Source organism: Cyprinodon variegatus, unplaced genomic scaffold, assembly GCF_000732505.1.
Source record: "Cyprinodon variegatus isolate N-32 unplaced genomic scaffold, C_variegatus-1.0 Scaffold661, whole genome shotgun sequence".
Taxonomy (NCBI): domain Eukaryota; kingdom Metazoa; phylum Chordata; class Actinopteri; order Cyprinodontiformes; family Cyprinodontidae; genus Cyprinodon; species Cyprinodon variegatus.
The window spans coordinates 433,720-460,867 of NW_015151114.1; the positions used below are offsets into that span (position 1 = coordinate 433,720).

General features: G+C 37.9%; 2 protein-coding genes across 2 annotated transcripts in view; both read left to right on the plus strand.

Moving 5' to 3' along the window:
• Positions 1–5,242: 5,242 nt before the first annotated feature.
• LOC107096959 (cyclic AMP-responsive element-binding protein 3-like protein 3-A) lies at positions 5,243–20,183 on the plus strand. Its single transcript, XM_015393881.1, has 10 exons — positions 5,243–5,263; positions 5,497–5,577; positions 7,444–7,708; positions 11,426–11,556; positions 13,251–13,361; positions 13,581–13,687; positions 17,605–17,673; positions 19,370–19,454; positions 19,776–19,869; positions 19,969–20,183. Exons 1-10 carry the CDS (start codon positions 5,243–5,245, stop codon positions 20,181–20,183), a joined length of 1,179 nt encoding a protein of 392 aa, XP_015249367.1.
• Positions 20,184–25,530: 5,347 nt separating this feature from the next.
• LOC107096958 (relaxin-3 receptor 1-like) overlaps positions 25,531–27,148 on the plus strand; it is a 3,727-nt gene continuing 2,109 nt past the window's right edge. Inside the window, exons 1-2 of the mRNA XM_015393880.1 lie at positions 25,531–26,008; positions 26,168–26,611. Of these exons, the coding sequence (XP_015249366.1) occupies positions 25,808–26,008; positions 26,168–26,611 (645 nt within the window). The 5' untranslated portion in view covers positions 25,531–25,807. The remainder of the gene's footprint in view (positions 26,009–26,167; positions 26,612–27,148) is intronic.

The window sequence follows — 27,148 nt, forward strand, 5'->3', positions numbered from 1 at the left end:
TGTGACACACTTTGAATAGATTATATGTAAGTACCAGTGCACAGTAAAGACAATAACATGATTCAAGAAATAAGGGACAACTCTGACTAAATGGGAACCTTGTTAGAATAGATAAGACTGAAAATGGTTAGGAGGCTGCAAGGAATGAGGCTGACAATAACACTGAGGAAGACAAGCACTGGTTGTCTTCAAAGGTTAAAACGTTTTAGATTTAGAAGGCTCAGCTAGATTTAGATTTTCCTTTTAGATCTGCCAGCTTCATCTTTGATACACAGCTGACAATGTCTAATGCACTGGACTATTTCAATTCTTCTTATTTGCAAGAGTTCCTCTATAAGAAAATCTGTTTCTCCCTCAGCTGCTCTTAAATTTTCGAGTTAATCAAGGATGCAGTTTTGTTCCCTTCTTATTTTCCCATTAGAATTTCCTTTACGTTAACATTTCATTTATTGAAAGGCAGACGACACAGCAAAGGCAAAAAGCATCATTTTCACTACAAACACTTTGTGACTGCTTTAAGGTTGGATGGCTTTTACATTTATTAAATCTAACTGATAATAAAACATTGTTTTGCTCCCAGTGAAAATCACAGTGCTTCTTGCTGGTGAAGATTCTCAGTCATCCAGGTCATAGTCATTCCCAAAAATGACATTTGGGAATTATAGTGCTTCTGATTATTTAGGTAGCCTATAGCAGTGCATAAAATGTCATGCTAATACTTGGGTTGAAACTGATTATATCTGGTTTTACCTTTAACTTTAACCCAATTCACAATTTAATTAGTCATTTAATCTGTTCAGTTTGGTCCACAGAGGTCATCATGCCTTTTCAGTTGTTGCTTTTAAAATGTGGAACCAGTTGCCCTTTATATTAGACAGGCTACTCCCAACTTTTACTGCAAGGTAAGAGTTTAATCTTTTGGGTTCTCTTTATTGTTATATTTTGTCAGGTTTTCTATTAAATTGCTTTAAATTATTGTTGTGTTGCTTTTATATGCAACACATTGGTCAGGGGAAGTTTTTCTTAAATATGATATGAAAAGAACTTTGATTTGATTTAAATACACCCTATTTGGTAAATCTTTTTCAATTAGCTGGACTACATGTTCTTTTTTTGACCCAGAACCTGTTTTTCATCCTGTCCCTGCTTGTGACACACAAGCTGTTGGACATAATATTGCACAATTAAAAGATGATGTCACATCGACTAACGCAGTAATTATGGGTACCAAGCTGAAATGTATTACAGCTATCAAGAAACATGCTTCAAATTACGTGTTTAGATCATATCTCCCTGTACTTTGATTCTTGCTAATCTAAAGTCGGAACAACAATAAAGATAATAAAGTGCCTCTGCAATGCAATGAGGGCTATTACAGGACAGATAATAGGCTCCTGGTCATAAATAAATTTTAATGCAACAAATGTACCCAAGAAGGTGAAGAGCTTTAAATGCTGAACCTCTCATATTGTATTCATATGTTGAACTCACTCTGACATCTTTTATAAAATAAAAATGAATCTTTCACAGTATAAATGTCTAAAACACCTCTGGAATTAATTTCAAAACCCCTTAGACCTTGATCTGACCCTTTTAAATATTAGAAACCCTTTGAGATCGAATTTATTCACTGCAAAATACACATAAAATAATTCATAGCTCTTCCAACTCAACAAATGTAGTTGATTTTTTTTCCCTTTGTTGTCTTTTGTGATGTTGACAAAAAAGAGCTAGATGAGACTTGCTTTCAGTGCAGAAAATTACTTTCCAAATTTTCTGTGGATACTCATGGACTAAGTCCAAGGTTTGTGTAAGAACCTGAAATAAAGGTTTGAAAGTTTCAGAATATATATTTTTTCTTTTTGTGCATTCTTCTGTGGGTCTATTTTGAAAAGAGGATGTCAAAACGAATAGAACATCAGAAAAATAAGGACAAAGAAGACTTTTATTCTTTTTTTTCTGATATAGAAATAGAGGAAAAGCTATGTCGAGAAAATGAAAAGAAAACTGGTTTCTTTAAAGGTGTAATACTGCATAGCCGTTGGTGCATTGGTGGCGTATTGATTATAAAATGTTTTTTCTTAGAATTACAGAATGAAGAAGCAATGTGGTGGCTCAGTCCCGAGACGCTCCCGTCTCTGATTATAGTGGGATATGTCTTTGCAAGTTTGCTTTGTCTTCTGTCCGTCCTTCTCAGAGAACACATTATGTAATATGTTTTGACTTATGTTCTGGATGCTTAGAAAACACAACACAGCTGCTATTTAATGAGAGCAGTAAAGATAAGAAACAGGGAGGCACTGAATGAACATGCAATAGAAATGCAAAGAAGAAAAAACTGAAATATTTTGGAATTAATGGAATCTAAAGAATAAAAAGTGTATAATTGCTGGACATAACATTTCTCCAAAGGAAAAAAAAACAGATTTAAATATATAGAGGATGAAAAACATTTATATTTATAGATTTTCTTTATTTTCTTGTCAGATTGAAATGTTTGAGATTTTCTAATTAATTTATTAAAAACAAAATATCCTCAGTTATATACAACACCACACTGGATAGCTTTTTAACATGGCTGATCTGTTTAAAGCCATGCCAGAGAATTTTAGTTAAATTTAAATCCAGACTTTGAGTGTGCCACTTCAGAATCTGTATTTTATGTTGTTTTGAGGCTTTTTAAAGACTCACTTGCTGGTGTATTTCAGATCATTTTCCAGCTCCCAAATCACAATGTCATAATTGTTTTGCTGCTCAACATCTTGTTATGTTCTATAAGGTCTTAAAGTATACGGCTCATTCTCTATATTTTTTTATGGCATTGCCATAATCGTTAGAATTCCAGTTTGTGTGGGTTGTTTGTTGTGTTTTATCTCTCCACCACCAGGTTGTGCCCTATCCTCGATGGCCCTCCCTGCACATCTTGCGGCTCGTTGGGTCATTAGCAGAGGAGTACTTTAGCAGCGGGCTGTCACCACCTCGACGCCAGAGTGTTTGCCAGTATTGGGAAGACTTCCTGTGTTACTGGATAAGCCTGGACCTTCTACCCCTGGAAGGGTCTGCTGAGTCTCAATGAGTAAGGGGTAAACATCCACATGATCCCTTCAAGTCCACTCCTGGATAACCAAGTGACAGTCCACTCCTTTACTCCTCTGGGTCCAACGTATGTCTGCCTGTCGGCTCTTCAACGGGTTTCGTCTTCTCGGTTCTGGTTCACCAGTCCACTGAGTTCCAGCAGTGTTTCCCCACTGAGTTTCAATCTCCATCAGTGTTTGCTAACCTACAATAAACCTGTTAAACTTTTACTCTTGGTCTCTGAGTGGTTCTCTGCATGTGGGTCCGATCTTTAAAGCCCATTATGACAATAATAGTTTAATTCCTTTTGCGTTTCTTTGCGTGTTTCTTTGTTTGTTCTGTTTGATCTCCTCTATTTTATTCCCTTTATGTTAATATCTGTATTTCCATTTTGATAAGCTTGTCCTGGCTGCTCTGTGTTGATTAGTTCTTTCCCTCAGACTTTCTGCTTTTCTTCTGTATCAGCTGTTCCTTGTAATCTTATGATTATCACACAGGCGTTCACCATCCTTTTCCTCATTTCCTTTAGTATTTAAGGTCTTTTTTGGCCATTGTTCTCCTGCCGAGTCATCCCATTCCACTGCTTGTCTTCTCTCAGTTACTGTCAGTGTTTCATGTTAAATCCTGTCTTATGAGGTATATATCTCCATATCCATCCTGTGTTTCAATCTGCTTTTGGGTCTGACTCCCAGCCACACCCAAAGTGGTGAAAAGCTAAAGCCTACAAAATCCCCTTCAGGGCTTCCCTATATAATTTATAAGGGACCTCTTACTGTGAAGTGCTATCACAAACCCTCCAAAACTGTCACTTTGAATGGGCCTCATGGAACAGTTTACTTGTATTAGATGGAAGAGCACTTCAGTAGTTGATTTTTTTTCTTATTTTTTTACTAGTTCCCGGAAACAAGGTGTATGCTTAAAATACATTTTCCCTGAACTCACAACATCCCAAGTCACAGTATTTTGTGGGTTTTTAACCTCACTAACAATTTATTCAAAACACTTGTATTAAAACAAGACAGACAGTGGGATTATTCACAGCGTTTAGTAAAAAATTTAGTGGATTTGTGGTAGCCGCGGCTAGGGTGTGTATAACTGGAAGCTCTGGTTAAAGAGAAACACAGGTTAGTGACCACGACAATCATACGGAGGATGATTATTCATGTGTGGCACCAACCTGGTTTAACTGTTAAGTCCATTGTCAGGGAACGAGGCAGAATCAAGCCGGTAAGCTGCCAACGAGATGCGGCGGGCGCCGCCCAGAGTGTCCCAGATGCTGTAGGAGTCCAAGCCAGGTCAGGGAAACCGATCAGAACAGGACGACTCAGAAGTCCGTGAGTTTGAAGCCCGGTCAGAGATACTGATCAGGAAAGGAAAAGGCTGGTTTAGGGTCCTAGGACTCCACAGACAGTTCAGGCAGAACGTTCAGATGGGAACGCTCAGGTCCGCTCAGGGGATAAGAGGCAGATCAGGATGAGAAAATTAGAACCATTTAAGAACTCTAAAAATCCTCTTTCCATTGGCCTCTGAGAACAACATAATCTTGCCCTGATAGCTGGATGCAAGTACATTAAATATAGCAGAAGCAGGTGGATCAGATGAGCGGTAATGAGAAACCAGGCAGAGTTAGACAGCTGAAGGGAATGAATCAGTAATAGTGAGTTAGTTTCAGATACTGTTTTCTCTCAGAAAATGTAACACTCTGTGGTGAATGTTATTTAAGAGTGCTGCTGTTTGCTTCCAGTCTGAGGCTGAAAAAGTTTTCTGTATTGTTTCTGCCAGATTCCCCGTAGGTAGTTATAAAACATTTCTGTGAATTTAGGCTGTGCTGGTAGGAAATGAATGTGAAAGTACGCAGCAAATACTTTCTATCATATCACATTGGCATCAAAGGTCACTTGAAACCACCGCTGACTAACTTTGTCAAATGAATCTATCAAAGAGGCATCCTTCTGAGGCAATTGGCCCTCTCAGCTGTCAGCTTAACACTGGATTGGACGTTGATAAGGTGTACTGTTCTGCGACGCACCATTTCAACTTTGTCCCCTCAGACAGACTCCAAAAGTTCTCCTACACACTCAAGCGTATTGATCTGATTGTCTGTTGCATTTTCTCTCCTGTCGGAGAGTTTCATTGAAATTTCATCAGCTGCTCTCTTCTCTGGATAATGACACTGACACCAGACATGGTAAGATCACTGCTTTTCTTATTCAAGAGGAATGTTTGATAAAAGAGAAGCTTAGTTAAACCCTGGTCTGACAGTTTATATTTAATCAAACAAGTGAAGAGTCCCTCAAATAAGAGAGGGGCTAATTAGAAAAAAGATTTGCCTTTGTTAAAGAGAATCAAAAGGCTAAAAAATCATCTAATTATCTTTAGGAAAAGGAGAATTCCCTTTAAATAATTCACTTCTGGTTTCAGGAGTGCAAAGGAATGCACAACTTCAACCTGCTCACCAGCATAGAGGAATCAACTGGATACTATCCATGGACACCTAATGAAGTATGTTCCTTCATCATTCACCACAATTTGCTCCAAACATAACAGCACTTGGGAAAAATATTTGAAACCTCATATTCATTTAATGCCATGATAAAAATTGATACTTTAACTGTGAAGTCCACTGTGAGCACAGGCCATGTCTGACTGCAGAATATTACTGCATCACATCTCGTCTTTTTACTGGTATGCTACCTGCCTTATAATCATATAGGTGAAATCCACCGGCGGCCGTGGATTTCATTTTTATTTAAGGCAATAAAGGGTTTATTTTATTCTTAAACACACAATATATATATATGCTATCGGATTTGAAGTTAAAAATAAAAATCCACTCCAAAACACTGTACAAAGGGGCTCAATTAGAAATGTTGCTCCCTGGTAAGATTTGGATGACTTCAATATAATTTTCAATTCAGTATATTTATAAAGCGCCAATTTACAGACAATTCAACCAGATCATACAGTCAAACTAATTCAAAGTTTTCTATCTAAATTGCATCGACTCATTGATTCCAAGGCAATCCCTCAGACCAAGCATGCCTGTAGCGACAGTGGAGAGGAAAAACTCTTTTAACAGGAAGAAACCTCCAGATTTTAGAATCTACAGAATTTTTGTAACCATCACGAAGTTTCTAAGTGCATTTTAAAAAAACTGGTTTCATCCTTGTCATAACCTCAAATTTTAAGCATAGTCCTGATTTGTCCATCCAACAGGCTAAATGGGGATTTAAGCTGATTTATTCCTTAAGTTATTTTAAGTTAGTTCTCTCTTGTCCCTCTTTGAGCAATCCGAATGGCTGCAAAACTGCCCAACGGATGCCTAACAATGCCTAATATGTAGCTGAATGTTCTTAGGACCAAAAGACTCACATTTATCGTTCTAAGCACAGGCAGTTTGAATAGATTAATCTTTGTCCCCTCTGACCAGATGCCTTTTCATCAGACAATATTTGACAAAGTCAGAGTCAGGCAGGTTTGAGTCTTGGTGGTCTTTTGAAACATCGTAGCCAACTTTGGGGCACATAGTTGAGCTTGGACATAGTTGGGCTATAAAACAGAACAAGGATCCCAAACACAGGAGAAATCATTTCGGCATAGATGAAGTGTGCTTACATTAAATATCTCTGATGCTTTCCTCAGAGTCCTGACTTCAACCCTTTCAGATTTGAAGGGATTATTTGGACCACCGTCGTTTGCAGGAAACCAATGAACTTAAATTAGTGTTATTAAACTAAAACAAACAGACAAAAAAAATTGGTTTGTTGATAAAACATTTCAAAAAAGTTAGAAAAGGTAAAAAAAAAAAAACCACTGGACTTTGTTTCCCAAGTTTGAAGATGTTTCGCTTCCCTGCCAGGAAGATGTTTCAATTCAAAATGTCTTGATTTGTGTTGAGTTCCAAGTTTTATAGAGTAGCCCAAACAAAGCCTTGTTTTGGCTTAAAAAACATGCAAATTGGACCGAAAGAATAGGTCCACCTCTTTGTAATGAGTTGTTGAGGTTGACTATGGCCTGGATGACTGAGAATCTTCACCACCATATTGATAAAACATTGTGTTTTTTTACTTGCTAAAAATAGTAAAATAAATATCATACAGAGTATGAGTATGATCATACCCCTGTCAGGTAGATTTGGAGGTGGATTTATTATAGGCAATAGGAAAATCTCCCCAAAATAAAAGCCAATCCAGAAGTTTTGAAGAAAAAAACAACAACTTCTTATTGCTGTGTTATTTTAAAGGCAAGCTGAACAATATTTCATTTAGTTCATTTAGCATAAATGCTTGTAATGGATGCATTAAAGCATCTGAGTAGCAGTGAAGGTTTCCTTCGCTGATGTGCACTTATCCTCTTTCTTCTCCTCAGTCTCCAAGCCCTCCGGGCAGTGGTGCTGATGACTTCCTAGACACTCTTCTGCATGACTCCTCGGTGCCAGCCTCCCCCCTGTGGTCTCCATGCACCACAGACAATGGTGTTAACGAGGACCCCCTGGTAGAACTTACAGAAAGCCCCCATCCAATCTCCTGCACACTGTTCCCTACCCTTGACACACAGGTTTTTCCTCAGCCCACCAACCTGGAGAATCTACCTGCTGCAAAAGAGAAGGTGCCTGATTTGTCAATGGATTTCGGTAAGGCTAAAAAGCTTAATCTAACCTCACATTAATAATTCTGATGAAAAGTAAATGCTTAGATCGGTATCTTATATAGAACAAAGCCTGATCTTCTGCCCTACTACATTGTGTTCCCAGCATCCTGCACATTCTATCATTCTCTTCTTCTCTGACAGTGTTGCAGCTCACTAAGTTTGCAGGACATCATTAATTCGCAGCTCTCTCCCGCTCCAGCACAGCATTTCAATCACACTGGCATTTAGACCTCCTTCATTCTTTTTATTTTCAGTCAGTCATCTGTAGATTTGCTGCTGTGCATAATTGTATAAATATTTGACAGTTATGCATCGGGGTTTACATAATTATCCTTTGGTCTGCCCCAGTTTGAGTAAAACTTCAGCTGTCAGACAAATGGCCTCCCTTTAAACTTCAGAAAGTCAGGGTATGCAAAGAAATCTACGGTTGACTCACGGACTGCAAAGTAACTATCTGGCCTGTCAGTATGCCGTGCATCGGGTCATATGGTGGTGTAGGTGTTATGGCAAAACAGTTACTTTACAAAACAGTTACAAAGGACATTTTTCCAGAAGAGAGAAGATTATTTTCCCTGATGAATCCTTTTAGGTCTTTTTACAACTGATCTTCCACTATCATCTGCATTAAAACTGTTGCATTTTAATATTTACCCTTCTTCATGAAATATGACTGCATGAATCACTTGCCGATGAAGGACTAATCATTGCATTCAATTAGAAGCAGCACCTGGATTCTTACTCTCTGTCTGCCTGTTAATAAAGAGAGATTATTTTCCGAATTAGCAATATACTGGAAAAGATTGTGAAAGCATTAGAACTCTTGTGTTGCTGCAGGCAAAATGCTTTTTAAACAGATATCACTTTTATTTATACAAGTTGTCTTATTAAGATTCTGTTGAAGAAAGACCTGTTTTGATAAAAACCCAATTAAAAACACAACAATAAAACAATGCAAAGTAAAAGGTTTGACTCAATTTAGATAAGCTAATAAAATTAACTAAGACGTTCCTTGCTTTTCATGATTTTTGTCTGAAGAGGAGGCCTGGTATTGTTTCTTGTGAAGCCCTGGGGTTGACAGTTAGCTCTATATAAACTCTGCCACAGGACAGTGCATTTGGTAGTCTTTGTAGACCTCTCTTCAAATGGAAGAGTTCAAGGATCATGGTTTGGTGTTTATGAATGATTGTAGGATGGAAGAGAAGGAGGTTAGTTGAATCAGGGCTGATGAGGGTGTTGCTCCAGTGTTTCAAAACCAAGAAGGGAAGTTCAACATTTTACCAGTCTTTGTTCCAGTCCCCTCGCCATGAGAAGTGGATCATAAACCAAAAGGAACAGAACTTGTTCAAGAACAAGAACTTTTGTCAAGCCTTAGAGTCGGTGTGAGAAGCTCTGTTAATGGGAGAGCCTTTGAGAGGAGCAGCATCTCCTCTATGGAAGGAATAAAGTATCTAATCAGGAAGCCACTATTGCACCTACTAATGGAGGTTTATTTTAGGAATATTCCACTGTGAGGAGATCCAAAGACAATCTTTGAACATATCTAAAGGGACTAGGTCTATCTCCTCATGTCTGGAAATCCTAAAACGATCTAGAGTCGCTGGGGAGTGTGATGACTGGATTTCCCCCCCTAATCATCCTCCTCCCCCACAGCCCAATGTCAGATAAGCAGGGTGGGTGGGCATTTTCATTTATCTGGTAAAGGTACTTTTTCAAATGCTTTCAGAAATTTTTATTGGAGATAAAAGAAAAATATGTTTTTGTAGGTTAAGATTAGAGGATACGAAGAACCAGAAACATAAGTATGAATGCTGATATTAACTTATAGATAAAGTGTTTATCCAAAGCATGGTTTTATCTTATCCAATCTTGTTCTCTCTCTATTTGCTTGTGCTCGGATCCAAACTTAAAAAGCATGGGATTTTTTATTATTGCTATCGAGATGACAGTCAAACTTATGTCCCATCTTAAAAAGAAAGATGCCCACTCACCGCCTTAATCAAGTGTCTTGATGATATAAAGGCCTGGATATCTCTGAACTTTTAAAATTTTTAATGAAAGAGAGACTTGAAGTGATGGTTCTTGGTGACACCACTGGCATAGATCTGGGCTCTTTGGCCCAACAAACCAGTCATCACTAACCTGGGGGTAAATGTGGATGCTGATATGAAGCTTGATAGCCAGATCAGGACGGTTGTCAAATCAATTTGGGCACCTGGCCAAAATAAAGTCAGTTCTTTCAAGGTAACATTTATTACCACTCTGCTGGATTATTGCACTGCCCTTTATGTGGGGGTTAATGCCTCCTCCATTGAATCATCTGTAGATTGTTCAAAATGCTGCAGTATTAGTACATCTCCCCAATTTTAGCCTCACTCCACTGGCTGCCCATACACTTTAGAATTCATTTAAAACTGCTTTTATTTGCTAAATAGCATCAAGCCAATGCTTGAATGGGCTTGAGAAAGCAGGTTTCCTTATAGACCTACTTGCTCTCTCAGTTCAGCTGGTCAGCTGCTCCTCAGAGACCCTAAAACTAAGCGGAAGTTCAGAGGGGACCTCAAATTTTTTGTTGTTTTTTCTAAGATAGCTTACTTTTAAAACCTAAATTGATCATTTCTAAATTTAAATCTAACTGTTCTGTTGCATCCTTACAGATGAGCTTTAAAACTGGAGGATCAACCTTTGTTAAATATTGTTTTACAGTTTTATAGGATATTCAAATGGCAAATATGTCATACCATAACTGAAAAAAAACCAAAAATTAAATAGTATAATAATCAAAATTTTCTGTCAAAGCTGAAAACATTGCATTATCAGCGGGAGTAAAACCCTGGGAACAAATTGGAGCCTTGACACTGATGAAGATAATTTATCAACCCTGCTGTCTGAGTTTCTGCCCCTGATGTGTGAGAACAGCTTCTTTTGAACTGTGACAAATTCAAACTGTGACAAACCATGTTAACTCAGTGTCTTATCTATCTGATACCTTCGTCTTCCTCAGCTCATCAGCTCTTTTTATGTCTCATCTGCCTGTGGCGCTCCTTATCTCCCCTGCCATACTCTTTCTCTCCCCTGCTTTTAGTCCGGCACGTGAAAACGATGCGACCAAAATATAATTACATCTCAGTGTCTGATTTGAAAATTAGAAGCTGTATTTCTATGGCTTTATCAGGTCATTTAATTTGTTTGGAGAAATATCTTCAAACTGGCCTCGTAGATATAACCGCCTCAGCTTCATGACCTGATTCAGTTGCTGCTGTAGCAACGAGAAAGATCTCCTCCTCCACATCCTCCTTGTTCACATTTTCGAAAGCATGACTTTTTTTCCTTTTCTTTGGAGGAAAAGCTTTTACACGGTCTGAAAATCACTTGACCAGCTAACAGCAGCTGCAGGCTTTTTTTTTTTTGCTTTCTCTTGACATTCTTACCCTTTAAATTTGCTCAAGCCAGACAGTGTGAAGCAGATGTGGTATCTTATTAATGCATAGAGCAACAAAATAAATAAAAAAAGGTCTGACTGTTCTCTATATGTATGTAAACAGATCTATATTTTCCCAATTTTTCTTCTCCTCTTGACAGCACTGTATGTTTTTCCTGTATAGCTTAAAAGTTAGAGTGTTAGCTGTTTGTTGTTTTGTTCCTTTCCTTCAACTAAAGCCAATTTTGTGAGTCGCATTCACCTGTATTTTATTTGTTGCAGGCTGGGAGTCAGAGGGCAGTCATGAAGAGTTTGGTATTACATATTACCTTTCCGACAGCCAAGCCCCACTGCTGCAATCAACCTGCACGCTCACAGTAAAAGACCTGCTTTTATCCAACCTGGGACAGAACGTAAGAAGACTTAAGCATCCATTAGATACACTTGTATTTGTTAAAAAGCTTACACTGCAAAACTAATTAAATCTCAATAAGTCTTTTTGTTTTAAATAAGTGCATTTTTTTTTAAATAAAGGAGGTAAGTGAGGCATTTTACCAATGAAAAAAAGACAATTTACATTTAAGATAAGAAAAAAAAATGTGTTGTCTTATTGTGCATTATTATCTAATTGTCTAATAAAAATGCTCCATTGGCAAATCATCCCATTTACCAGTTCAAATTAAGGCAAAATATACTTCTTTTAAGACATTTTTTAGTTATTTCTCCATTATTTTTGCAGTGCATTGTCTTATTTCAATTGCATACTACAATATGATCCTATTTTAAGAGTAAAAATACTCACTCCATTGACAAATCATCTTATTTACCTACTCATATTAAGGCTAGATACACTTAATATAAGAAATTTGTACTTATTTCTAGATCGTTTTTGCAGTGTATATCAGTATTTTTGTAACTGTTTTTACTAAGCTGTGTTAGTAAATACTAACACAGTACTAACACAGTGTTTATATCCGACCATCAAAACTCAATAAGTATATAGTTAGTTTTCTCACATCCTGTCTGTTTGCTCTCTTTATTATTTTAAAGGGGTCATAGAATGATTCTATAGGGTATATAGTGCTGGTCCTTAAGGTCTCTGTATAGGGTATGTAACATTGGTTGGGCTGAAAATCGCATATTTGCTGTTCTATGAGCCCTAATGCAAGCCTAGTTATAAGCCCTGGAATTAAACAACAGGTTTTCTTCCTTTTATGGTATGCTCATGAATATTTAGATGAGCTGTGCGCTGATTGGTTGGTTTACAACGAGCGAAGCTGCTGAGCAAAGACGCATCATAGCAACAAGCACTCACTGACTGAAACATCAAATTGTTGATATGGTAGTGTGACCACATGTCCTCTTTTTCCCGGACATGTCCTACTTTTCATACCTAAAAAAATGTCTGGGGGGAATTTCAAAATCGTCTGGGATTTTGGTCGACTACAGCCCAGCACAGACTGGACAGGACGGGCATTTGAAACGTGCCATGAGCTCCGGGGCTGGCTTGAGCAACAAACATAATGCTGACACAAACAATACCTGTAATCATCTCCTTAGTTCTAGCTGCGTCATAAACTATGCTGTGTGTCGACTCATTTTGCTGTGGCTTTAGGGTGTTCCTTTCTTAAAAAACAATATTCCAATTATTTCTACAATCTTAAGGATAATTTTTGTTCAGTAAGAAGAAATATGTCCATATTACCAACATTTTGACTGAGTGGTTTCTCCATCATTTTCTATACCAGTATTCCAGCGTATTCTTATTGAGATTTGGAGGGGTTCCTGTTTAAAAAACATTTTGTTTCCCTTGAACAACATGCAGTGTGTTGACTCTGTTAGTGGTGTCTCTTCCTTGTGTAGATGGATAGCATCAAAGTTGTTTTTTGTTTTAAACTGCTCAAGATAAAGATGGATTATGACATATTTATTAAAATTTTCAAGATTTCGTAAACAAATACAGTCAAAACTTTTTGCTTTATTTATAACCACAGACCTCTTGGTCAAATCCGGCTCTCAAACAAGTAGCACACCCTTAAATGAGAATAATTTTATCAGCTCGTATTCACCTTTCATTTCTTCCTCTACCTGGAACTGTTTCTGACAGGCGCAGCGAATCGCTCAGCATTCCTTGCAGGAGCTTGTGCTTAATGAGGATGAGAAGAAGCTTCTAGTTAAAGAGGGCATAAATTTGCCCTGCAAACTACCCCTATCCAAGGTAAATGAGCTGGTAACAGATGTTAGCAGTTCCTATGTAGACAAACACAACCCTTACCAATTTAATTAACTTATTTAGAAATATAAATACGAAGGTTCGGTTAAAAAAACAAACATTTTTCCACCTTCCTAACCTATATTTCTCTAACCTTTCTCTTCTTCATGTCTTTTTCTCCACTTGTCCTTGTTCTAACATCCGTTGTTTCATCTTCATGACAAGTTTGAGGAGAGGATTTTGAAGAAGATCCGGCGGAAAATCCGCAACAAACGTTCGGCTCAAGAAAGCAGAAAAAAGAAGAGAGAATATGTTGACAGTCTGGAAGGGAGGTAAGAAATCAAATGTGCTCAGCATCATAGCCCAATGAGACGGTGTTTCTCATTAGTTTGACCTAGAAAGCGACAATTTTCATTTGTAGTCATTTGTAGCACATCCTGAAACACGCTGTATCGTCATCTTTGATGTATTTCAAAAACCTCAGCAAAGCTTTAGAGAAATATTAACTCAGTTAATATTAATAAACATTAGATTTTTGTTGTTTTTTTAGGATAAGAATCAACAAAGAAAATAAAAAAAAAACAATAACACCTACAGTAATGCTGTCACAGAGGACAGAACCCTTCCTATAATATACAAATATAAATTCATTCAGAGGTGATGTATAAGGTGAAAATTTGTAACACTAAAAAACAGAATTAATTTAACTTTTTTTTTTTACTTTATAAGCATAAACCACCATGTGTATCAAGAAAAATCTGAAAAAGTATTGCATGCATTTGTATTCAGCCTTCCTAGGCACTACATTATTAAACAACCTTTGATGCAAACTGCAAGTCTAAAAGGTACAAATGTTTTTGTAAAACACAGCAATCTAACCTGTAAGACTGTTTTCTTATCTATTTCTAAGGACTGAAAAAACATACAAGTACAAACCTCCTTTTCCTCAATAAGGTCCAATTTTCACGATTCAATAGTAAGAAAGAAACTGAGGGCGAAACCACTATGGACATAAAGGATGGTCTCATGTTCGCTCAAAACAATCTTAATGATCTTTAAGAGTTTTTGGAGAACATTATATGGGCTAACCTGAACGAAAAAAAAGGATGGAGGTGATGTGATGGTCCGGGGCTGCATTGTTGTCTTTGTGTGACGTGTAACGGATGGAACCATAGATTCTGCTCTCTATCAGGAGAACAAAAGTCCAGTCAATCACACATGTGTTATGGAAGTAGGGCAATGATTTAAAGCACAGCAACAAGTTCACTTTTTGAATGGCTAAAGAAAAATAGAGGTTTTGAAGTAGCCCAGTCAGGTTTTAATCGCTTTGTGCTTTGTGATATTAAATCCTCCAACGTGACTGAAATAAAACACGTCTGTAAAAAAGAACTGGGTCAGTGTTCTTCCACAGTGATGGAAAATATTTATAATGATTGTTGTCGCTAACAAGGGCAGCTCAAGCTGGTAGGTTTAGCAGATTTACTTTTCACGCTCAGCGATTGGTGTAACGTGGAAGTTATAATTCTTATGTTTTAGTTGCTGTTTGCGAATATTTTTCAAGATCTGCAATTGTTTTGCCTTAAGATTACAATCAGTACCTTGTTTATTATAAAGAGTTCATCAACTCTGAATAACTCTGGCATAATAAGGCTTATGGATGTCATTCTTGCGCCGTTTAATTCAGAGCGGATACGGGGTTGATGTGTTAGAGCTGTTTTTGTGGAAAATGTATTTAAAAAGACAAATCATTCTGTTAAAAAAAAGCAAAATTGGCAAAATGGGTAACAGTTTGTGTTGAACCATGGTTAATAAATCAAAAAGTATAGCAGATACTGATATGAATGTTTAACTGTGAGAATCAGGAGGATTTGGGGAAATATTATCCCAACTATCATGTCTCTACAAAAGGCTGTGCTAACGATGTCATTTTCTATAAATAAATCAAATGAGGATTTTGTGATTTGAGGCAAAGTTTTTGTATTAGAGAGAAAATTCACAAAACTCCACAATAATATGAACAATTTCCACTAGCACAAGATATGCCAAAATGGAGATGAATATGGAAGAAATGTGCCAGTGATCAGGAACAAATTTATAGTTTTTTTAATCATTTGTGACACCACTGTTATGACTCCTAGGAGCATCTGTAACTCTATTATCCCAAAGACATATTCTCGCTATGATCCATGACAGTGATATAGATCCTGCAGAATAGATACGTGCTAGGCCTTATCCTGAACTGTCATGTCACTGAGTGATAAGAACTGTGGGACATTTTGATATCCGGTACCTCATTCATTTTAGGCTGTAATCTCAGGCAGCATTTAATGTAGCAGAAGGCCAACACTGATCAGCTGAACACAGAGAATATGTGAGAAAAAAAAACTATTGATGTAGCAGAAACATCACAAAGATGCACATCATGTGGTTTGACTGCTTCAAAGAAGCACACGGATCTAAAGTGGATCGGAAATCAAAATAAAAAAAAAAGGGGCATGGAGTTCAATTACAAGCAATATTTCAATCTTTGGACATCTCCAACCACGGCTTAATCCATCCTCCAAAAATAAATGGAACGACAAGCTAGGTAAGGAGATTATTAATCAGAGCAGAAGCCAAGACACCCTGTGGTATAGCTTTGAAAGACCTGCATAGATCATCACAGCTCAGGTGAGAGAATTTGTCAACAGAAACTATTGTTATGACTCAGGAAGAAATTCATAACAAGTCCTGTTTGCAGTTTGCTACTAATCATGAAGGGGACAAAGCACAGGTATAAAAAAGGCACTCAGATCAAATGAAATGAAGTAAAGTAATGCATTTCAGCCTAGAGACAATTTGCTTTGTGCAAATTAAGATTAATGCCACACATATGTAACCAAACAGTCTTTATAGTTAAACGTAGTGGCTGCAGCATCCGAGGATAATTTTTTCTTTAGCATCAAGAAGCTGGTTAGAGTTCCTTGGAAGATACATAAAGCTAAATACAGGGCAATCCTGAGAGAGAAGCTGTTAGAGGCTGAAAAGACCTGCCACCTTATAGCAAATCAGCCCGCCAAGAAACAGTTTTGGGTTGTAGCCTGAAAAAAGAAATGTAGAAATACATGCCTACTTCTGCAAGGCAATACATGATTGAGTTTGTTTGGGGTGAATATTAAGCCCGGGTTTGAAGGTGTTGGTTTATGTGGTCGGTAACCCTGCAGTGTCTTCCTACACCTCTTAGAGTGAGATGTTCAACAATGAAATATAAAAAAAAAAATCATCAACTCAAATCTGTATTGCTGCCGCAGCAATGCTTGAGCAAAACCTGACAAGATGCGCTATGACTCATCAGACGGGTAGAAGCTTTGCTGAGATTAAGCTGAATTCAGGCATTCTCCTCCCTCTCTGTCTCCAGGCTGCAGAGAGCCTTACCTTACAAGCTGCCAGCCTGAAAATTTCTCAGTAAAGATGGAAAGCGTGCCTGCTTCCCACGTGTTGGCACTTTCCCCTTACTTGCTGATCACTGGCACTATCATGGGAGAGGATTATTAAGGCAAGTGCAGCAATCTCTCCAGTTTACCAATTGACATAAGGTTGAGGTTAACTTGGCTGCTGTTTCCAAATCTGCAAACTGATTAATCCCCGAAAAGCGTTATCTGATAAGATATATAAGAGAGTTGTTTAAACACAAATAATAATGCACATTATTTCCTATTATGAGTCAGTTGACCGTTTGAACAGTTCTGTTTTCTTCAATGTTTGATGTCATAAGCAATCTGACTCACAGCGAGGCCTCAATCACATTGTTAGAAGCTTTATTTGTGTTGCTCATGCCTTTTGAAATTCTGTGCAGCAGCTTAAATGGGATGCTATTAACATCTCATTCAGGCCAGCTCTGTTGGATCTTATTAACAAAAGTTTCATGATGGGCTCAGATTGTCAGTGCTATTGAGTGGAGTCAGCGTCTGCTCGTAATTAAACCAGCTTCATGCAGAGCATAACAACAGGCTGTCATTATCAGCTGAGGGTCATAATGGATGGGTTATTCAGAAAACAAATGAGAAAGGAAAAAAACGTGGAGAGGACAGGGATTTGATTTGATGGACTTGAGGATGAATTGTATGATAACAGTCACCAGGAGGATATTTGCAGAAGAGAACACTGTTTTTTGATATATTTTTTGTTTTTCATCTATTGTAAATTTGCAATATCAGTATTATATTGAATATATTGTATTGAATATTAAATGTGTGACATGTTTCCTTAGGATGGCTGCGTGTAGTTCCCAAAACATCGAACTTCAGAGAAAAATCCAGAAGTTGGAAGAGACAAATAAGTGAGTTCTTACATTATTGTGTAAATGCTCCAACTGATTCTTGGATCATTTTTTGTGAACATCAACTCCGGATTAGTGATCCACATTTCAGCAGCACTTTTAATCTGCTGTAGATAAGTTGGTGAAGTACAAACCCAGTATAGAAAAGTGGAAGCGGATTTAAGGTACTTTGAACTTCTTGGTCCCAGATGGGCTGGCGAGTGAATTTCAGAAGCTGTTGATTTCCTGCGATGTTCAGGGACAACCAGCTCTCTGGTTAAAAGGGAATCATCTGTAACAGATAAAATATCCGGGGAGCAGCAGTTGCTTGTGGGGAAAATGTTAGTTTTAATGTGCTGGATCAAATGAGACTGAAAAGATTGGATAAAGATGATAAAAGATAAGAGTAGCTAAAATAACCGTCATTGCAACTTAGATGTAAGAAGTATTATCTCTGTTTGCACAATAATCTCAGCCTTGAAGACAGCTAAAGCAGCAGAAGACCACATTGGGTGTTACAACAAGAAACTGAGGCTTCAGTATACTAAGGCTCAGTACAAAATGGACACGACACATTAGAAAAATGTTACCTGGTCCAATTTAATGTAAATAACGTGGAAACATGGAGCCATTCCTGTCTTATATTGATATGGTGAAGGGGATATTTTCCTGTCACACTTTCACCTCTTATTAGAAATGAGCATCTCTTAAACACAAAAGCTAAGCCAAGCATTGCTGCTGACCATATGCAGTGCTCTCTTACTACATACATTCTGACAGTTTCTTCCAGCAACATAAAGCACAGTGTAACAAGGCCAGTTTAAAACTGCTTCCTTCAATATAACAATAAGTTTACTGTTAATTACTCCAGCGAGCTCCACACTCATCATATCTAAATCCGGTACAGCTCCTTTGGGAGGTGTTTGACACCTTATTGAAGGCTATAAGGAATTAAGACACGTTCAAAGGCCAGCAGAAATCCAATTTGCTACTAGCAGAGTGTACTTAATGAAGTGGTGAGTCTATGCTTTATATTCTACAATCTGGACACAGTTGTTTTGTTTGAGATCGATTGATATGCAAAAATACAGAGGGTAAATATAGTATAAATCCAAGCAGGCCTATCTGGTTTGTTTGAAATTGATTTTTCCGCTAAATAAAGACAAAAATATCGCCCAGGAATGTGTGTTTGTTTATTTCCAGTTTGTTTACTTATTAATGTCAGTCTGAATCTACTTTTTATGACTAAACTGGTCGTTTTTCTTGGTGCTTATGCAGCCCTGTTGTGGAACATGTTAGCCAGTGTTTTTGGTTGATCTATATTCATACAGCCTCAGGCTCTCCCTCTGGGGGTGCTGACAGTCTGGATAAGAATGTTTTCCATGTGTTGTGCCTCTCAGCATATAAAATCTCTTGGATGCATTTATATAATTTAACAGAACTTTATTAGTTTCAGTTGTGCTACCATCCACAATCTAGTGGTGTTGATTCCCTCCTTACTTTGGTGCATCTCTGCCATGAATTGAACAGAAGATGCCAAACACAGACACACACACTCCCCTCCTCCCTTCCCAAAGTGTGCAGTGCTACTTCTTTTTGCTTCAGTTGCCAAAGATCACAGATGCTGAGAAAGTGATGCCCATATTTCATCTGTGGGCCCTTATGTGAAATTTTCACACAGTCTCTTTCATCTCTCCGCCTCTCTTTGTGTTCGCAGTGCACTGCTGGAGCAGCTAAGCCAGCTACAGGCTCTCTTGCCTAATAGCTCCTGCAAAACAACAAATAGAGGAACCTGCATCCTGGTGAGACGTAACCCTAAAATACCTCAGTTTGCACCGTAAAGAAGATCGTTCAGATGCACTGCACCTTTGCAACAACTTAGAACAGATGTAGGCATACTGGGAACATGCTGGATTGATCGAAAAAGGTGTTATGGAAAGTTTTCAGATATTTTCCATCTATGTTTCCCTAGAATATCTAAATTAGTCTGTTTTATTGATTGATTGACACTGAGGATCATCTCTTTGTCTTTTTTATATTTGATCTGATAAGTCTATTTTTATTGTGGTTTTTTTGGTGTATTTGCTGATAGATTTTTTTTTTCTGTCTGTGTGTATCTGAAGGTTTTGCTCCTCTCCTTCTCTCTGCTCCTTTCCCCAAACATTCTGCCAGACCCTTACAGCCAATGCAGCCATGCAGAACATACAGAAAACACAGGTCTGTTGACACAAACCCTCTTTTTTTTTTTTGTCCAACAAGCACACTTTTGCAAAAAAGCACACATGCACTCATCTCCACTATGTCTCTACCTATCAGTGTCGTCGCCCTCCCTGCAGTCGAGGGATGTGGGAGATGTCCATTCTCAACCTCTTCCACTTCCCTCCGTCTCCTGGGGCTTAGAGGACCTGCGAAGCCTGAAGATGAAGCTTTGGTCCTGGATGGACCTCCCACCAGTACACCTCCAGTCTCCTCATCAACAGGGACACAAGACCGGAGATGATTACGGCTCTCGGCGGAGCAGAAACATGTAGCAACAGGAGTGCTGACTTGCTTGCAAGTGCAGCAGAGTGTTCCTTTAGTTGCTTTTTTTCAGCATCTGTATCTGTCTGTAAGGTGGTGCTGCTTCAGCGCACAAACAAATGCTTCTAACCGGGATTTTTTTCATTAAATTATAGTGAGTGAAAAGCTCATCCACAGTGGTGTAAAAAAAGAAAATATCTTCAAGGTCCCTTTTTATGTAAACAAGTATTAACCGAGGATGATCAGTAGCTGTTTCACTCCTTTATTTTATTATGCACTTTAAATACATTTTGTAAAATAAGTTGGGAATGACTTTAACGTGGTCTGTAACATTTCAGTGAAATGATAATAAATGCAGAGAAGATAAACCGTTTTTTTTTTTGTTAATGTGTATATTTTTGTCTAAAATAATTCATGTTCAGTAAAAAGTAAAATGTATTAAATAAGACAAACAGCATTGGAATAAAGTGAAAAGGATCTAAGAAAATAGGAACCCTATAATGATGGTGATGATATTTTCCCAGGTGCCGGTAGGACAACTGGAAAAAAATGGGATGAGTGTCAACATATTTGTGTACATGTTTGTGTGATAATCTAGGACAGAGCATTCAGGTCCTTAGCTACCGATGCAAACACCCTGGAATGCATCAAACAGAAACCATTAACTTATATGATTTTAAGCAGAATTTTAGGTGACAGACCAATATAAATGGTTCATAGCGACTGTAGTGACAATCGCATCTCTTCCACCTGTTCATATTTAGACACAAATTATTTTGTTTGTACTCTCCTCACCTGCTAGATTTAGCTCAAGATTTTTACTTGACTTTTCCAACAAACAAAAAGGTTCTAAGCTAACTTATTCCCTTATATCGATGGTTTTATTTTTAAGGTTCTCCTGTAGTGTGCTGTGAACCTTCTAGTTTGAACTATTTTTTGGTGCCTCTAGCAGGTTTCTTCAAACCATCACCCTGTATTTAGCTCTAGCCATCTTTTCCCGGCTGCGGATAAAGCATCCCCACAGCATGACACTATTACCACCATGTTTTACTGTAGAGATTTGTGTTCCTTAGGTTGATGTGAAGTGTTTTCTATTAAACATAGCATTTGCATATTGTCTTATCTGATGAGAGCACTTCTTCCACGTGTTTTTTGTTTCCACTGCACAAGTTGTGAACTTTTTGTGTCTTTCTTTTTGCCTGTGTTTCTTGGTCTTATTTGTTCACTGATGTTCTCCAAAAATCTATAACAGCTCCAAAAATTAAATAACAGCTGGATTTGTACTGAAATTACATTATAAACAGTTGGACTCCTGATGGGAGAGCAGAAACACTAACATGTAACACCTATTCGATATTCCCTCAACTGGCTCTCCATCACAGCCAGAACGGAGCCGTTGTATCTTACCAGTGCAGCCGTGGAATGCTCTACCCTATCTAAAGCCTCAGCATGTTTCCAACCCTATCATTCTGCAGAGATCAGGCTTTTGCTGGAACCATTCTTCCAGAAAACAGGATCTTAAAACATTTCTTTTTAACCAAAAGTATGTATTTTGCAGCAAATGTATTTATTGTTTTATGCTACTTTTTCAATGGGTGTGTTGAACTTTCAAATCTTTCATAAAAATGTCTCATACATAATAAATTAAATCAAGTATTACTGCAAAAATTCAGGCATTTTTTTGCACTACATTTCTTTAGAATTTCTGAAGCATGACACACTTTTCTGAGCTCTATGTTGCATAAATCTTTGAAATAATTTTCCTTCCACCTTATAACCATGGACTTCCTGGGGTTGTAAGATTACATAAATCCTCCCAAGAATACACTGGATTATGTGTTTGAGGACTTTCTTTACCTTCTTTGCCAACGTTTATGCAGAGAAAGACAGCAGTTTCTTGCAGAGTCTGTATCAACAAAACATTAAAAAGAGTTTAAGGACATGCAGCATGTTCGAGCACCGAATGTCAATGGCATCAGCTGTCAGCGAAAACATCCATTCTCCCAGTTATTATCTGGAGTGGGCTCTCTGTGTCCATGTGCATGCTACGCAATAGGGATCAGATTTAGGAGTTTTTGCAGCATCTGCTCCAAACTAAATAGTAAAACTTCAACTTTCCAATGTTCCCTCTTTAGTATTGTTTTGTTCTCTGGTCATTTTAGATGATGTTGCCCTAAGTGAATTGTTTGATCAGGTTAGCTTGAGACATCTAGAGAGTGTAAAGTCACACATGTTTTGTAAACAGCTTATAATGATATCTTTTGTTAATACAATCCACAACAGCCTTGAGTGTGAAATTAATTATTGATCACATATCTCCAAATCATAAGTTTCTGTGTATAAATAGAGAGTTCATCTGTATTGGTTTAGAGCTGAGATGCTGCAACCTATTTGAAAAAAAGAAGTCACAGCTGAAGTTAGATAAATCTTGGTAATAATTTGGAAGCTTTTGACCATCTTGAGATTTTTTGAGCTTTCAAATAAATTGACTCAAAAATGTCTCAAAATTTATAAAACCAACTTGTAAATAATTCCACCTTAGTACTGTCAAACTTTTAAATTGTGAGTGTTTTGATAAAAAAAAAAAAAAGTGAGCTATATGAATTTTCATATCAGGATTCCTGTATATTTTGATTACTTTAAATAAGAGTGAGTATCCTTTGTGACAACTTCTTTGATATGTAATGTCATTTTTTTTTGCCTAACTTTGCCAGAGTGCTGGAAAGGTGAGTCCTGCTGATTGTTGAACCTCCTTCAGGAGGAGCAGTGTGGTTTCCATCCATCTGTGGAACATTGGACCAGCTCTGCACTCTCTGCAGGGAATTCAATATTTCATAGAGGTTTGTGCAATCAGTCCAAATGTGTTTTGTAGACCTGAAGAACACATTCAACCTTGTCCCTCATAGTGCCCGGTGGGAGAGCTCCAGGAGTAGGTACTCGGAGGCTCTTTACTAGGGGCTATCTGGCTATCTGGTCCTGTTAACAACCTTCGTTTAAAGGATTTCAAGGTGAAGCTAGAAATCAGAGGGCTGGAGGGGTTCTGATTTAGGGACCAGTGGATTTCCTCCCCTCTTCTTGTCGATGATGTGGCCCTGCTGGTCCCTCCTGGCATTCATATATATACATATATATATTTTTAAAATAAAATGTTCAAAGTTAAAGTAGAAGAATTTCAAAAGGTTATCCGTAAAATGCTTACAAAGACATTTTTAACACAACATTCTTTGTTGAATGTTAATTTTCATATGAAGTAAGAGGTAGAAAGTCCAATAGAATCATGCTTAAAATGAAACATTCAGCTTTCTCTACTTTTTTAGTGCCCACATCCTTCAGCTTATTCTAAATAAGTGATAAACATGCAGAAACAATTAAATTATGAATGTAATTTTTTTTCTTCCATATTTGAATTTGCCATTATTATGAGCTTTTGTCAGAATGTGCTCAACCAAGCAAGAAAACTGATAAGTGCTAGCTGTTAGGATCTTTGCAAGACAGCCATTTACACTGTCTGATCTATACAGAGAAAAGCAGTTTAAATAACAGCCTTTTAACAAGAAAGAGCATTTGCTTTACCATGACAGAAAAGCTGTGTTTAAACCTTAAGCAACCACATTCACAAACAAAATGAAATTTATCTAGCGTTTTATTTTTCCTCGATCAGAGCAGAAATATAATGAGGTGAGAGAGAGGCGCTCACTTTGAGATTCCTCCCCATCTCCACTATTTAATTGCCTGTAAGACTCTGACGAAAATGAAAGTCGACACTTTTAAGCACCTTAAACAGCTTCTGCAGAATGTAAATGAACCGCTCCACAGGAAGAAAAACTGTCAGCCTCCAACTGCATGTGATTGTGCTTGGTAAATATACAAAGAAAGCAAAAGACATATTTTTCCTAGAAATGTGTCCAATTACTTTAGGAGGAAAGGAACGCTTATTTAACATCAGCACAAGTTAGTTTGGAAGCCTCTGGTATTTGTGAGAGATTGGTATGATTAAACTGTTAGAAAATGATTAAACTTCAATTTGTCAATAGGTTTAAAATCTCTTATTGAAAAAAAAAATAACTAGGAGGCAAATGGTAACTGGAGGAGTTGCAGAGGTCGGCAGCTGTTTTGGGAAAATTTGTTGATCAAAACAGTCCAAACCGCACTCAGATTGCACAGTTACCCCATTTGCCGCATCACCCTCAAGAGATGAACCAATCAATGATTTCACTAATAATAGAATTGTGGCCACCCTAACCATTTTTTCCCTGTAATACTGATGGTGGCAGCGGTAATACTCCCAAATGGAATGTTTTAACTTATTTAACTTTTTAATTTTCTATATGTAAACAATTGCCTGACAACAAAAACACTGTGGTTAATTACGCACATAAATATACGAACATTAAAGATGATAAATACAGAATTCATGCTCTTTTCAGAACTAGATTTTGTCTTTTATTGGGTAAAGAGAAAATTATGTCATGCAAGTTATCTAGGACTCTTCACTGAAATCAGAGATAAATAACTATTGTAATAACAAGTAATCCATTTAATATAGATATTAGAACATATAAATATTAGTTTTATGAAGAATGATTGTTAATAAAAGTAGGTAAGTAATGACAAAGGAAAAGATGTTCACCCCAGAACTCAAAACTGAAAGAATTTTGTCCTCTACACCTTTAATTTAGACAGCATGGAAGTTTAAATATATGTGTCTATTTGTTAGCAAATGCTGTAGGAAAGTGTAGTTTGTCTTTATGTGGAAAATATGGATGTTTTGATTGTTCATTTTCCTTTTGGAAAAGATTGACCCTGAGGCTCTGGCACCATATCCACTTTTGGCCACCCTTCAGTGTACATTGGTTATTGCCTGGCCACCCTTGTTTGCCAGGTGTGTTAAAAAGAAATCTAACATTCCTCTTAATATTACTATTATTATTATTTAAACTGACATGAAGATTTTAGCCAATAGAAAGTATTTTGCTACAGTGGATATTTGTCTAATAAAACGTGTAATTTTCCTTATATACTCAGAAAGATGCACAACTTTTGCTGTTAGGTAATATTTAACTTAGCTACAAAAAAAATAGAAAAGAGACAGACAAAAAAAGTCAAAATAAACTAAATAAACAATTTTGATCTCGAAGCTCAAATTAAATAAAAATAACGCTAAATCCTACAAATATGAAACTGATGACACTTTTCTTCTTGATGATAATAATAGTTATCATTGATGGATGAACAGTGCGCACCCACAGTGCGCCGTCAGGCGGCGGGATGAGAGCCTATCGAGTATAAAAGCATCCAGTCCAGTTCTGCGCTCACATTCTCAGGATGAAGATGCTGACGAACCGTAACAGAATAGATTGATGTTTTTCTTTTTTAACATTTCCCCTTTATTATATTCAAAAATATACATTTTTGCTTCAAGTTTCCATTTGAATCACTGTGAGAAGAGAACGCGGTGCGCACTTTGGACTTTGAGCACCAAACGCAGGAGGAGGAAGATGGGGAGTTTTGTCTCCATATTTGTGCACCCTCAGTGCGGAGGATAGTTTGGCACATGAGGAAAAGCTAGGGACCTTTATCTCTACAAAAAGAAAAAAAAAAAAAAAAAAGTGCGCCTTTATTTCTCTGCACAAGCATGCAGAGCAACATCAGCTCCCCCGGACCCCCCACTGGACTGAGCGCGTGCGGAGGGCAGGAGGAGGAAATATCGGAGCTGGTCAGCCCTACAGGAGTAGGGTCCAACCTACCAGTTTTCAATCTCTCACTCAACTGCTGGCTTCACATCCTCTCCAAGGAGTCCTCCCTGGATCAGCATGGAGACAGCGCAAACCTGCCAGTAGGTCTTCTCACCTTCATTTCTCATCACAAGATGGATGCAGAGAATGTGCACAAATCATCTGAGTGTTTGTATGGCCAAGGTTTTTTTTTTTTCTTTTTTGGAGGGGTGGGGGAGTTGGGGAGTTTACAAGCTTAAATTATAATTTGTGTCTGACAGGTGCGAGTCCTCATTGCCATGGTCTACCTGGTGGTGTGCGTCCTGGGGCTGGTGGGGAACCTCTTGGCTCTCTTTCTTCTCCACTCCCGCCGCCGGGGCCACCACCACTCCGCCATCGACTGCTTCGTGATGAGTCTGACCATCACTGACCTCCAGTTCGTCCTGACCTTACCATTCTGGGCTGTGGACACAGTGCTGGACTTCCGCTGGCCGTTTGGTCGGGTCATGTGTAAGATTGTGAGCTCTGTCACCACCATGAACATGTATGCCAGTGTTTTCTTCCTCACGGCAATGAGTGTGACCCGGTATCACTCCCTGGTTACTTCCCTGAAGATGAGCAGCCCAAGGATCGCCATGACTCGGGCCAAGTGGGTCAGTTCGGCCATTTGGGTGGTGTCTCTTGTGGCAACGCTGCCCCACGCTTTCTACTCCACCACCGTTCAGGTTGGTGCACTTGCTTCTCAACAGGGATGCACCGATCAAAGATTTTGTGGAAAATTGCAGTTCCCCTTCTTTTTTCAGATTAAGACTTTTCTTTATTAAATACAAAGACCAATGAAATATCTTATGAAATTTATTTGAATAAAATGAACTTTCTTCTGTAATTAAATATTCATTGGATAAAAGTAAGTTCTTAAAAAAGCACAAGGCTACAAAGCAGTCTCTAGAGTAATGGAAATATGGGCCTACATTACTGTAGCAACCTGCAGGTTATGGCACAAAGGGTATGTGTACCAAAAACAAGGACATAACTCATTTAGTCCTTTGCAAGTGGCGTTCATCCCCCTTGAGAGAAAAAAACCTTCGATTTCCAGTAATGTCTTAAATTGTGAAATCCTTCATTCATTTATTAAAAGTATAGAAGAGCCTTAAGCAGACTTTTCTATTATAGACGATCATTACTCATTCATACTGGATCCAGAGGAGACATACTGTGTGTTTAAAAGAGAGCTTTCTGTGTTACACAGTGCTGCAGGATTT

Excerpts from the sequence above, each read along its gene's own strand:
- LOC107096959 (XM_015393881.1), top strand. The coding sequence starts at position 5,243 with ATGACACTGACACCAGACATG. Across the intron at positions 11,557-13,250 it reads TATCCAACCTGGGACAGAAC|GCGCAGCGAATCGCTCAGCA; the intron begins GTAAGAAGACTT and ends TGTTTCTGACAG. Across the intron at positions 13,688-17,604 it reads GTTGACAGTCTGGAAGGGAG|GATGGCTGCGTGTAGTTCCC; the intron begins GTAAGAAATCAA and ends ATGTTTCCTTAG.